This window comes from Anticarsia gemmatalis, chromosome 3 (assembly GCF_050436995.1).
Source record: "Anticarsia gemmatalis isolate Benzon Research Colony breed Stoneville strain chromosome 3, ilAntGemm2 primary, whole genome shotgun sequence".
In the NCBI taxonomy this organism is placed as follows: Eukaryota; Metazoa; Arthropoda; class Insecta; order Lepidoptera; family Erebidae; genus Anticarsia; species Anticarsia gemmatalis.
The window spans coordinates 10,794,466-10,808,143 of record NC_134747.1 but is presented as its reverse complement, the minus strand read 5'-3'; the positions used below and the strand labels follow the sequence as shown (position 1 = coordinate 10,808,143).

Sequence of the window (13,678 nt, the reverse complement as noted above, 5' to 3'; positions counted from 1 at the left end):
CAAAAAATGTATTCATTAACACGCATTTTACTTTATTTAAGGTTTGGAAAGAGGTCGGCTTAATTAAAAATGAACGGACCCGTAGCACGATTCTTTACAGTCGATACTAACGAGTGTATCGAGAATTTGACATATAAAATGTACTGAACAATTAATTCCTTTCGTTTCCACTAGAGGCACGAAAAGGTTTTTTTAATCCTTTTATCCTCTAGTTGAATCGGTATCTCGATAGCTAGCGGGTGGCCAATGCTCGATAGTATTAGAAAATCGTGCTACCGTTTGGATATACCTAATTATAGCAACAAACGAGCGAAACTGTACTCACAAATCAAAAGATACACGTGTACTTTAAACAAAAGCCAAAAAGTACTTACAAAAGTCACTACAAATAGGTAAGTAGGGTAATATGCCGCGTGGGTGCTTGATCTGTTTCACTAAAGGATAATACGTAAAGAATCAAGGAACAAATATCCATAAGATATCAATAGGCCTCGTCCCACGCTAGTTGTAAAAGTTGATGGGAGCCCGCGATTTACGGCACCTCGTCGTAGGCGATGTGCTACTGACCTCGTATTACACAGCCTTTTATGAGCAAATTATATGTAGTAAATAGTCGAGTGACTGGTTATAAATGTAAAGTGTTGTTTAGTTGACATTGTAGATTAAACTACAAGTTGATGTCTGTATCTTACAGCACAGTGCACAGTTCCAAAGTTAATTATTTGGTTACGTTTGCTAAAAATAATTTATAACTATTTAATATCTAAGTTGGAGTAAAACAAATCTTGGGTGAGGCAGAACTCTAGATTGACATGGAATAAAAAGGCTCATTGAATCGATTGATATAATATGATGTACATATGCAAGTCATCTCAAGTTCTAATCATGATTTTAATTGTTGACTAGGTATTCCTGTTAGCAAAAGATGACACCTTACTCAATTCTTAATCAATTATTCACCTACAAATGATTTAAATAATTGAAACGTAACATTGCTCACAACTATAAATTTGTGAATAAATATAATTCAAAGGAAACCATAACCACGGAAATAAAACGTCTGTATAACGACCGCCATCTTGTTTCAACTCATTATAAAACCTCATAGACGCGTCCCTACATAATATTCTATTACATCTGTTACAGCGACTAGTGAGAGAGAGCACTCACATTAATTTTACAGAGAAGTAATTAATTAGAATAGAGGACGTTCTATGTTCGCTATCAATGTACATCTTTTACTTTAGATGAAATGTCTGGTGGATATTTTAATGTAGTTAATGGAGTCTACATAGAATAGTCGCCTACCCACCGTCAAATGTCGCCGGCTACAATGCGGTAGATTCCTTTTTTTTTAATAATTATGTCGGTGACTTTTAGAGTAGGTACGTGTGTATGTTTTAAGATGAGGTTGCTGTGATTACCATTACCTGATACTGGTGTCTATAAACAATTTTTTTTTTTCAAAACATCGCTTCAGGTCAGGCCTAGGTACTACTTAGGTAAGTAACCAAATATTTTTTTCAAAACCTTATTTCCGATAACCTACCTAGGTAGTTGTACTGAATTTAAAACATAGGTTCTCACTTTATTTAATGTATTTGTTATCATAATAAAATTTGTGACGATCGTGACTAACGGAATATTATAACACATAATTCTCGTTATTATTCCAATTTACGTCTGCATAAACATTTCCTTGATTGTAGTATTAAAAAGCACACGGAAATATGATTATTCTCGCAAAGAAAGTGGCGGAATTAAATGCCTGAGCTTAGGAATATGTGAAACATTCTGAACGTAGAATGTATGCGGAGCGAGGCGGGCGGGAATACGAATATTCTTGCTATCTGGGGCGACATTTCTTTACGACATTATTCTGTGCTCCGAATACACTCAGAGAGTTTCGTAAACATAAATATATCGAAGGCCAACATTCAGGCGTCTATTTGCGAATCCATTTCATTGCCTTTGACGGGGAACGAGAAACTCTGACGTACCATTCATCTGAAGTCTGAAGTCACGTCGTAATAGAGTGTAACGTAAATAAAAAGCCGGGCTCCTTGTTAGTTTGCGTTGGTGGAGCTCTCGAAGTGCGCCGCCCGCCCGCCGGCGCGGAAACGGACCCGCCATGCTGCTTTCAGCTCCTTTGAGGAAGCAAACGTCAATATAATTGGATTGCCTTACAATTTTAAAGTAAACAACCTGCAGTTATCAAAGCATGCTTGCAAGACTTGTTCGGAAGGGTTTCTATGTAGATTGGAGTGGAGTTTCAATGCATTATTCAAAATTAGTCTGCTTAGTAATGTAAGTGCAGTTAGAGATTCGTTGTGGTATTTACCTGTACTGAATAAATCTTATTCATCCTAAACTGAATGCGGTATTCGATTTGAAAATGAAAGACCCTATTTCGTGAATGCAGTTTAATAGTACTTAATATATTGTAAATGTTCCTAATTAGTTACACTTATGCATTTCTTTTACAATTTCAACACATCAAGATATTTTATGCTGAATAATCAAGTAACTTCAGTCAAAGGTTCTCAGCTATCTGCGCCGTTGATCATAACTCATTGATGATAGGACACTCACGGTTTAATTAGATCAAATGACTATGAAGGTCTCATTATTATCGTGCTCTTAAATGTGTATCTTCATGCACGATGTACTTCATCTTTGACGTCACTTAATGGATTCAATCAAATGGAGGCAATCTTTCATCACTTGTTTAATTAGCAAAACAATTAATATTATGACGATGATAGTAATTCGATCGGATTAAGATCCCTTCAGATAGAGGTAGATATGTAGATCTATATATCCAGCTTTTAATAACATATTCTTATTACATTTTTATCAAAGGCGATGTGCCTTAAGACCAATCTATCGTTGGGATATTCTTGCCTAAAGTCTTGATCAAATCAACCGCGCTGATTGTTTTGTCTCATGTAGTTCACGTGAGAATACAATACATCTTTAAAGTTGGATTATGGATAAAGTCGACGAGATAAAATATCGCCACGAGATCGTGCCGAAACTTTCAAACTCCGCCACATAAAGCTTTGACCGTGCCAAACCTCTTTTTGCTTTCTTTATTATCGATGTAGTGGAAAAGCGAGCTGGATGCGAAGCCTCTTTGGCACCACCGCACCGACGCTACGAATGAAATCCAATTGGCTGTCGAATATTTTCTATTCGGATGAAATATAAAAGACCTTGCTCAGGTAAAGCATTACTTTTAAAGATATTTCTTCGACGGTACAACACTAAAATATGGGAAAAGTGCTCCCAATAAATTGCTCGAACGAGCTTTTATTTCCTTTAAAACCCGTGTTGTGTTGACAGCGTTTGATAAATGCAGCAGCGGCGCTTTCTTCTCACGTAATTTCGAATAAAACGTAGGCGAGGGGTTGCGCCAACTCACGAATGCACATTAATGATCGATCAATGCCTATTCATTTGCTTAAAATTGAAATATTTATCACTTGTTTTACATATACTTGTTTCTTTTCTTTCGGTGTTTGGTTTGTTACTGTTGAAGATTTTGAACGTCATCTCGTGAGACTGTGAGGCAGTTAACTTTGATCTTAGTATAATATTTTTGTGTGCACTAAAATAAATTTTAATTTTTTTTAAATTTGTTTCGAAAACTGAGTAACGATTTAATGAATATGAAAGACTTTGTTATTAATATAATTATGAAAACAAGTACCTAACCTTTTAGACAATGAATTACAAAATGTACAATGTAGCTTTCAAGCAAATTCATAACAATTCTAATTTAAAGCAGGAAGCAATAATAATTTCATCTGCAGAGCTAATCAAAAGCTTTTAAACATAAAAGTTAACAGGAAGTCGGTATAATAATAGCTATAAGATGTTTTTCTCGCTCGTCGTTCCCTTAATGGGTATCTTGAAAAGGATATTTTCTTTAGACGAAGCCTTTCAAACGTTGTTTTTGATTTTCCCGCGTCTCGCGTCGCCGCCTCGCTCTCGTAAATTGGCTTTCAAACAACTATAAAGTAAATAATAAAATACGTTTCACAGCACACTGCGGGAAATGTCATAGCAAAGTGTACGAACGTCGTGTGCACAAGTCGAGTGCAATTTTCAAAGGAAATGTGGTTAGAGCATTTAGTTTGTACGACGTAATTTCCCAGCGTATCCTTTGATATAGGTAATCACCTTGTGCTGTTTATCTTTGCGAGTAATGGCTACATGTTCCTGGGATGCAATATGTAAGCTTTGATTACATGTTTATGTGTTTAGCTTTACAAAGGGAAGATCTCTTCAACTTGAAATATCACAATGTATTAGAGAACGGCTGTGAATATTAAACACAATTTTCTACGCCAATAAAAGAAGATTTGAGTAGTGTCTAAAATCGTCACTGAATACTATTACCGGAATGAAAATGTCACCCTTGAAAACGCCTTAATAAAACCAGATTTTTCATATATGCCAATTTGAATATTGCTTCCTATGAGAGCTTAATCGAAAAAGAAACGACAAAGCCTGAAACTAAAATTGGCATCGAATATCACTATAACAATAAGCGTTACCATTGTTCAGTTCTTATACAGTGCAATACTCAGCGATACTCAGCCATACTCAGCGGACTGCAGCCAGCCTTTGTGATTGCTTTAACGTTGTTCAATCAAAAAACATCAAATTCAATCAACGTAGAGCACGTTGTGTTTGACAAGGAAAATTAAACTTTTTCATATCCAATTTCAACGGAGGTAAAGTGTATCGATGTGTTTATATCTATAAAATGTAGAAACTATATCATACGGGGAATTTTAAATACATTTTATAGCTATATTCTATTTAATGTCATGTAAATAGGTAACTGTAACTTGACTATCATAAGTTTTTTTAACCTATTTCTGTCCCACTGCTGGGCAAGGATCTTCTCCCGAAAATGAGGGAGAAGTTAGGCCTTACAATATATAGGATCAATATGAATATAAATAATTCATTTGCGTAGAAACATTTCCGTGGACCAAAAGCACGTTAAAATAAATAAAGATATTTTAAATCAGGTTCATTGTTTAAAAAAATAACTGCTTTTCTGTTAACGAGTACCTATTAGTAAGTATAATATGGGGTAATATAATTAACATGTACGTATCAGTGTCAATTCATTTTTCCCGGAACGTGTATGGAGGGTATTTCAGACACATACTCGTGTTAAGTTACATACACCCACTTCCAAACTTTGAGAGGTTTTCTCCGAATCACACCCGTTTTTCCACGAAAGCATATTGGCAGATGTATCCAAAGTATAGACACGTTACGAATATGTTTTCAGTCTACGGACAGATGACGAGGATATTTTCATTTATCGTGCGTAAAACTGGCTTCTGAGAACTTTTAACAGACAATTTAGCCCTTTACCTATTTTTAGTATTAAGAAGAATTTCGTGATCTGTATACGCATTGAAATAAAGTTTAGACACTCTTATCGGGGCATATAGAGCTCGCTCGCGAACAAAGAGTCGCGTGATTATTGAATATATGCATCAGTTTTATCATTTGAAAAGCTTTAGGCGCATCGTTTCAATGAATTTGCTTTAGACCAATTAGATGTAATGGCAAGGAGTAACTGCGAACAAAGACGAAAAATATAGGCAACAATGTACACGAAATTAGTACGCAGTACAAAGAAAATGCCCTTTTTCTAGTTCGTAGATTCTTTTTGCCTAGAGCTAATTACCTATCTAGAGCTACCGTTATATTCTTTACCTTCACTTTAGCTAACACATGTAAATCCTAATTGGATCGTCTTAAAGGTGCGAGGCATCGAAGATGGGAACTGGCCGATAACTGGCATTAGGCTCGTCCACTCCAGCCTATTACGTTGAACCTTAATACCCCTTATCTCCCTGTCGTAGGAGTTGAATCGTATTCATACCCATTGCGGACGATCATCAATGGATTTTTTAAATGGCTTTAGGATGTATAAGATTTCTTCGCGGTTTTGCGAAATTCCATAGTTACTTGTAGGCTATTTACCTATGTATAGTTTTTTTTCTAGTATAGACTCAGTTATCGGTAAGTGATCTGTCAATAATGATTGATTTTTTTATCTTCTTTGCCATTATTTTTCACAATATGACCTTAGAACTATAATGATATTATAACACCATTAAAATTTATAGTAGATTGGTCCGCAAACTTGGCAGTTTACAACGAGGTTAAGTTTATCTACAAGTTTCTGAAATAAATTAGTCGATTGCACTAAAATCGCCCTGATTTATCGTAAGTCCATTAACGAGATTATATTATTAAGTGATTAAAATCTGTAAATTCAGACATGTTCTTGCTATCTTATCTTAGGGCTCTTTCAATTTAGCCGTATCGTGTCGGACCGCAGCAGTGCCGAAACGGTGCGTTTGTCGTACGGTGCACGGACGGTCATTTGTTTTCATACAAATCGCACGGTGCAGCAACAGTGCGATGTCGGTACCGAGAACGCACGACGACAGGACGGCAACGTCGCAAGCTCCACGTGTTCATTTCGCTGTTGAATAGTGCGGTGACTAAACGTGACAGCTAATTTCATTGAATTTTCATGTTTATTATTTGCTTAAAATGGATGATATAGACGTGGAAGAATTTATAAATGAAATTTGACTTCTAACTAATTCAAGTAATTCGTAGAAACATTCTCTTGACATTCTTAAGTAATTAAAAAATTTGCTTGGGTCTTGTTTTAACCTAGGATAAAGAATATGGAAATCACCAAAATTACATGTTAATGAAAACATCGGTAGTGTTCTTTTACGGGCGCGGCGTTTTTGTTTCTGTTTGATATTTTTTAACAGGAGCACTAACAGTGTTGTTTCTTCGTCAGAGTCCATGGCTACACTGCTGTCACATGAATTTAAAACAACACTAACATACGAACGCACGGCAGTCAGATACGCTTTCAATTTAGGCGTTTGGTGTCGGACGGCTAACGTACCGCAGCGGTACGGCAGCGGGCTATAACCAGCGGCACGGTTAACGTGCGGCAGCCGTACGACACGAAACGTCTAAATTGAAAGAGCCCTTAACGGATAAAGTTAACATCTCATGGTAGGGTTTGTAGCGATAATTGAATTTAGATAAAAATATAGGAAAAAACTAACTAACTTTTCGAAGCTATATGTGTTTTATAAATAATTATCACTTATTCTAACGGTTTTCATACTTGAGCATTCTTTAGAACAGTTCTTGAAGGTTTGCAAAGTCCCGACCCGCAATTCGCTAGCGTGGTGCACTCAAGGCCCAGCAATGTGGCATTAATGCCTTAAATTAACTCATTTTAAATAGAAAAAACTCTAAACAACTGACAATAAAATTTGATTCCTAAATGTACTTATTCCAGTCAATGAACTGTTGGCCCTTAATTTTACGATTCACAAAATTCTCCTGAATAAGCAAAACGTGTGGAAATTAAATTGGATTTGTCCGAACGTTTCAAGATCGGATTCCTCCGATAACTAGGCATCTTCGGTCCTCTCCAACTCATTAAGTTGAGTACTAATGGGTGCTTATCTGCTAGCTGTAGGACGGAGATAGCAAACCTCTATCCATTCGCTGTATAATTCGTAGGTATTGCAAACCAAGAGATCGAACTATTGGAAACTATGTACACTTGATCTAATGATGTTTATCTGTATGCATATCTGCTTAGGTACTTATCTCACATGTAGAGACATGAGATGATAGACGGATAAAAGGCCTAAACGAGATAAGTCAAATACTGGGAAATATCAGGTGTCTTAGAAAGACAGAGGATTTGGAAGTCAATTCATAGAAAAAGCGGCATTTTTTTTATGAGGCAAAATGATTAAACCTACGTATATTTTTATAGAGCATAGAGGTGGTTGTATGTAGTTTGTTACTGCTTACATCTAGGTTGTTATTATCTCGCATATTTGACGGTAGAGGGATCAAATTTAATGTGCGGTTTGGTGTCAAGTGTCCTCACACCCGTCCTATAGTTATGAATCACATATAAAATAACAAATATATGTATGCGTACAAGTACATGAAATCACGCTCTTTTCCCATGGGGTAGGCATGCATAACGATTACCAAGCTTCATATTGAATATTCAATGAAACTTTTTTTTGAGCAACTATTCCAATATGCGTTTTTCAATTCATCGATGGAATTGATAACATACGCTGCATACATTTCTCGATTTTATTCGCGAACACGTCCCAACTAGGTTTGTGGCGATTTTTATCAAACAAATGGAAAACGTTTAACTATCAATCTATGAAATAGCATCGCACACGCGTAATCCTGCACTCAGGCCCGCTCTCACGTACATAGCAGAGAGCATACACTCGGGTAAATGCTATGCCAACTTTCATTCCATTTCTAAAGCGATATCAGGCATAACTACATCTCATATTTACTTGAGAGTCTGTGGTAAAGTGTGCTATTTACAATCGGAACTGTGTAGAGCGTCGCGCTGGCTCTCTCTCGCGACCGCCTTCCGGACACCTCGCTCTCGGCTCTACCACTCTACCACCGAGCTAAATGCACTGACCCGTTTACCTCTACACTCGATAGACTCTACATATATTTTGTATTTTATTCAAAGGAAGGAAGCGTTGAAAGGAAGTAAAAGTAGTTTCGATGCGATTCGTTTTATCGGCTTTTAAATGGAGCCGTTTAATGAGGCCATTGGTTCGGATGTAAAATTTTATATTTTATTGATCTGTGCGGCTTATTTTGTACGTAATAATGTTTATTTTTGTTTTGCCTATATCTCTCGTTTTACTCATTTATGGATCTCAACATTGATGAATTCATGAATATCCAATTGTGTCCTATTTGTTTCTACTTTTTATCTTTTGCGTTGCATGTTTCTTGCATACGGGAATACAGCTTGAGTGTCTATTGAAGCCTTGTACTACAGGGTATGTTGTTGAATGGTATAGAAAACAAACATATTTTTAAAATTTCAATTTATAATCACATAATTTGTTTAACTAAGTACATAGGAATATATTACAATTTTAATTATAAAATAAATCTCAAAATAATAACATAGTTTGGCATACAGTTTTTCGCTTATCAAATGTTTCATTATAATTTGTTTAAAACCAACGATATATTTAATATTTCGAGACCTAAATAAATAAACATTTGCTATTTTGAACTAAGTTAAAGAGATCAAAACTTGAATCAGGTAACGATAATTACAACTAATTTGGTACAGTGGGATTTATACTGACATTATAAAAAGGTTTTTGAATTACACCTAAAGATTACAATGGACAAATTAAACAAGCCAATCCCACGATTATCACCAACCCATCCCTTTATCACAATAGTAGTAAGACAGTATACTTAGGTATTAAAGGTATTGTGAATGGCGTCATCAGCTAATTCGAATAATAGCGAGCACCAACGTTATGTAGAGTAGTCGTCGAGTGCTGACGCGTCTGTTATCAGCAATTATTAGGAGCAAATGTTCCGTAACTAGCGGCCGACGCCGACGCTGCGGTACGCTTACACGTCAAATCCTACAGTTTGAGTATTTACTACATGCTCGCTTCACCGCATTTCATTGACGTATTTGAGCAAATTTGAGATTTTTCCTTAGCCGTTTGTGTCTGAGATCATCAATTGTTAAGAAAATTAATAAGTTTAGATCCACTACAATATTAAATCGTTGTTTGGTTCGTGTTCAAAGATCGTTACACTTTTTGTTGTTGTGTAGTTAAGTGACCTTTGACGACCTTATTCCGCGCTACAAAGAACTTAGAGCATACAGAATGGCAATGTTCGTCACGCTGCAAGATACCTGACACGTTGTGTGTCACGTACCATGCATTTACTCATTTCTGACGCCAATTAAAGAGGTCACTTTGTTGCACATGAAGGAAATATCGCAAGTGAAACGTCTGCAACATTGCCATAGTATCCGGTACGCACCGTTACGGAACATCTTCCCGCTCGGTATTCATTTGTGCTATTAAACTATAAATTATATAAACATTTAAATATCAGATACCGTCTTTGTAAATAGATACATCACCTCAATAGATATGTTCCACAAAAATACCTTTCTCTGTTATCACAGCCCTTAATTTAGCAAGTTATCTTTTAGTACCATTAAATAACAAAATTTAAACTATAAATCAAATATAACTATAGACTTCGTAAGTACTTAATAAGTACAGAACCTCCGACTCCATGTCTTAACAAATTATAAATCTAGTAATCAAACAAAAATTACGATAAATATCAAAGGTAACAAAGCTATTTTGAGCTTGGCTCTCCTCAACTAACCTCTGTAATTTGACGTTATAAATTTAAAAATTTCGAAAAGTCTACCTACTGTTTGTTCCAACATGTGGATACGAATGCCGAGAGACTTCGAATGTTCAATATTTTAGGTTACGAATGTTTAGTGTTGAGCAATCTCTTGTACAATATACTCAAAATTCTGATTACAAAAGTGGGCATACAGTATACACAGGTTGGATTTACACATGTCATACATTAATCATGAGGCTCTCTCGGGGGCGAACTTGACCTTTTTACTTACAACTAGTTTTATCGTACTAAACAACGAGTCATCATGACAGCTGACACATGAAGTGATAGAACTGATCGAAGTTCACCGGCTCCAGGCCGCACTCCGGATCCGACTTGTCCAACAACTCCGGGTTCCTCTTTAAGAAGTTCCTCACCCAGTCTTCACCAGCCATCCTGGTGTTTACGTCGAAAGGGTGATTTAGATTGTTATCTTCTGCGTACTGGAAGGCCAGCTCCCGAATGTCACGCCTCGACACGCCCATGAAATACTTCTCCATGCTCTTGATGTAGCCGACCAAGTCTTTTTCTTGACTGTCTGTGAATACCCTGCGGTAGTGTCCCATCAGTGGTTTGGGGTCATCAGGTTGCTGGTAGCGGATCTTGCTGGCGCGCCTTTGCAGCGTGGAGCGAGGGATGTGGAAGGTCCTCGCGGCCAGTTTGTACCCCATCTTACCTGACACCACGGCCGCTACTGCCTTGGCCATATCTGCCTCATTCCAGGACTGACGTCCGCTCATTCTCTCGTACCTTCTCACCATTTCAATCTGAAACTGTAAGTAATGTCTATAAATAAAAAATATTCATAAAAACGGCGACGTTTAGATAAAGACGTATTCAGTTTACAAGTAAAGTTCGTTATAACTACGTAGGAATGTAGTCAAAACATTTATATCAATGCAAGTCAAGACCTGGGTATTAACCATGCCTCATCCGAAACTTTTGCGCGATGAAGAGTCATTAATAGTAGGTACTGAATTTCCAAATAATGAAACATTAGGCATGTTAATCTGTGTGGGAATTAAAAAAAGTATAATTGTTATAGAAGTGAAGTTTTGTGTATAATGTAGTCGGTAGTCGGGCATGTTTGAACGTTCGGCGAAGGGTAACCGCAGCCTTACCGGTTTTGTGGACCACGATCAATGCCAACTCGAGGTGAAAAAAATATGTCTAAAGACGTTCTAGAAGGTAACGTTGAATAAATAATTATCATTGAAATATGTTGAGGTGGTCCACGGACCGCTCGCCGCTACTGTGTTACGAGCTCAGTTTGTAAATGTCGAGGCAGGTACGACTTATAATTTGCCTAACCATTTAAAAAGGTACAAGGTCTATTAAGGTTTTGTTTATCTTATCGAGTTAATAACTTCGTAATATTTTGGTACGGTACGAGTGCGTTATCTTACAGTTATCAAGTAAAGCCCCGGAAATCGAGCGGGACAAGTTTCGAAGAAAAGTGGTTCACAAAGAACGTAGTTACTTTCAATTTCGAAATCACCTTTACTTTAGGTAACCTTATTAATGTCACTCGTAATATTATGTTTCGTTGTTTTTGCATCATTACTAAATGGCTTGAAACTGAATAAATCGTTCCTATTATATTAAACGAGCTAATGGTTTAGTGTCGTAATGTCCAAACGCGCACGTAGTTAGTGCGTAACGCGTCCCTTGAAGAGTATCGCCCGTGTATTACAATGCAGGTCGTAACGTTGTGAAGCTGATAGCGAACAGCATACGATAAAGTATGGCGTGTTTTTCCGACGCGATAACTCGGGAAACATTGGGGCCCCTGGCGAACGCGTATTCAAACCGCAATATCACTTAACTACCCATTATATATGTGTGACCATCATTGTGTGTACAGTTTCTCTTTACATTATACAGTATCATTATTAAACCTATTTGATTGTCATTTATATTTCACATTGACAGTTCGAAAACGGGAAATACCTCTTGTCAGTGGTCGACCGTCCTTGAATGACCGCGTCATATTTTTTATCTGTCAAAAAAAGAAACACGTCGTCAGCAGTCAGCTGTTTGTGTTAGTTCCATAGCGCGTCTATCAACATGTCTCCGTACCACAATAATGGCAACACAAAGTCGGAATCTATTTAATTTCATACATTGCCGGTTTCGTTTGATGGCGACGCTGTAGCATAACGTTAACACGCGGCAATGGAACGCGCGCAATGTATCCGAGCGAGAAATTGCGATAGTATCGGTCGGAATCGTAGTAGCGGCGCGAGTACGGCGTGAGTCGAGGTTACTCTGACGCGTGACTTGCAAGGTCCCCGCTGCATTGCACGATGCGCCAAGGTTGACTCGCTTCTCCGTACCGATATAACCTAGGTCCCATTAATTAATACAATAAATTGAATTTAAAATAAACAATAAAAAAATAAGCTTTGGATTATTCAAAAAAATTCCCGCCTTTTTATAGACAAAAGTGAAATCTACATCGGATGTTATCACGGTGCATCGCTGCAGTTGGACAATAGGTTTCAACACATATGTAAGATAATAGTAATAAGATGGTCAGTGAGTACTCACGAGTGCGTGTGTAGTTGAGGATCGTTCGGCAGCCGGCGGGGGGTTGGTGGAGGCGCTGAGGCGGCTGGCGGGCAGGCGGTGGAGGCGGCTGGTGGCTGGCAGCTGACTACGGGCTCGGTAGGTGGCGTGTGGTGGCGTGCGAGCGGGCTGACGGCGCGCGCGACACTGGCGCGGGGCCCGTCTTGCCCCGCCGCCGGCCCTGGCGCGCTGACGTCACCTGGCCCAGGGCCCGACTGCGACGACTATTTTTGTCCGCAACTAATTATCTAGATCCTGCCTTTGTCCGGCCGCGTAACACTGACGAGGAAACCTGGTTTTATCTTTAAAACCTGTTTATGTTCACTCGCTGGTAATTATTTCGACACGTCACTCGTGTCAATCGTCAATTTATTTATTTGTCATCACGCCGACGTAGAGTACGATACTATGAGTCATTGTACTCTATATTAAATAAATTGCTCGATGCATCGTTAACAGTAATACTAAATAACACATTATTTACATCGACAAGTAATAAATCTCATCGAATATAATTATTATGTAATCAGTTTAGTGCGAATTTGTTGACGAAAATGGGGACAAGAACAAAGCGCAAAATTGCAGTTATGGACAATACATTGGTATAATCATTTATTTACATTAATAAACAGCATACATTACTTAGATTTATTGTATGCTAATGTTGTAATAGTGTTACGATCGCAATTATCATAATAATTTGATTTATTTCATAAATTATGTTAAAATTAACAGATGTAACCTTCGTGTCTTTCGATGACCTAGAATGACGGGAGCAATT

General features: G+C 37.6%; 1 protein-coding gene across 1 annotated transcript; it reads right to left on the bottom strand.

The window, feature by feature from the left end:
- Positions 1-8,963: 8,963 nt before the first annotated feature.
- On the bottom strand, positions 8,964-13,102 carry LOC142987635 (uncharacterized). Its single transcript, XM_076136529.1, has 2 exons — positions 12,880-13,102; positions 8,964-11,102 (listed from the first exon to the last, which is right to left on the bottom strand). Exon 2 carries the CDS (start codon positions 11,088-11,090, stop codon positions 10,593-10,595), a length of 498 nt encoding a protein of 165 aa, XP_075992644.1. The 5' UTR covers positions 11,091-11,102; positions 12,880-13,102; the 3' UTR covers positions 8,964-10,592.
- Positions 13,103-13,678: the final 576 nt, after the last annotated feature.

Excerpts from the sequence above, each read along its gene's own strand:
- LOC142987635 (XM_076136529.1), bottom strand. The coding sequence starts at position 11,090 with ATGGTGAGAAGGTACGAGAGAATGAGCGGACGTCAGTCCTGGAATGAG.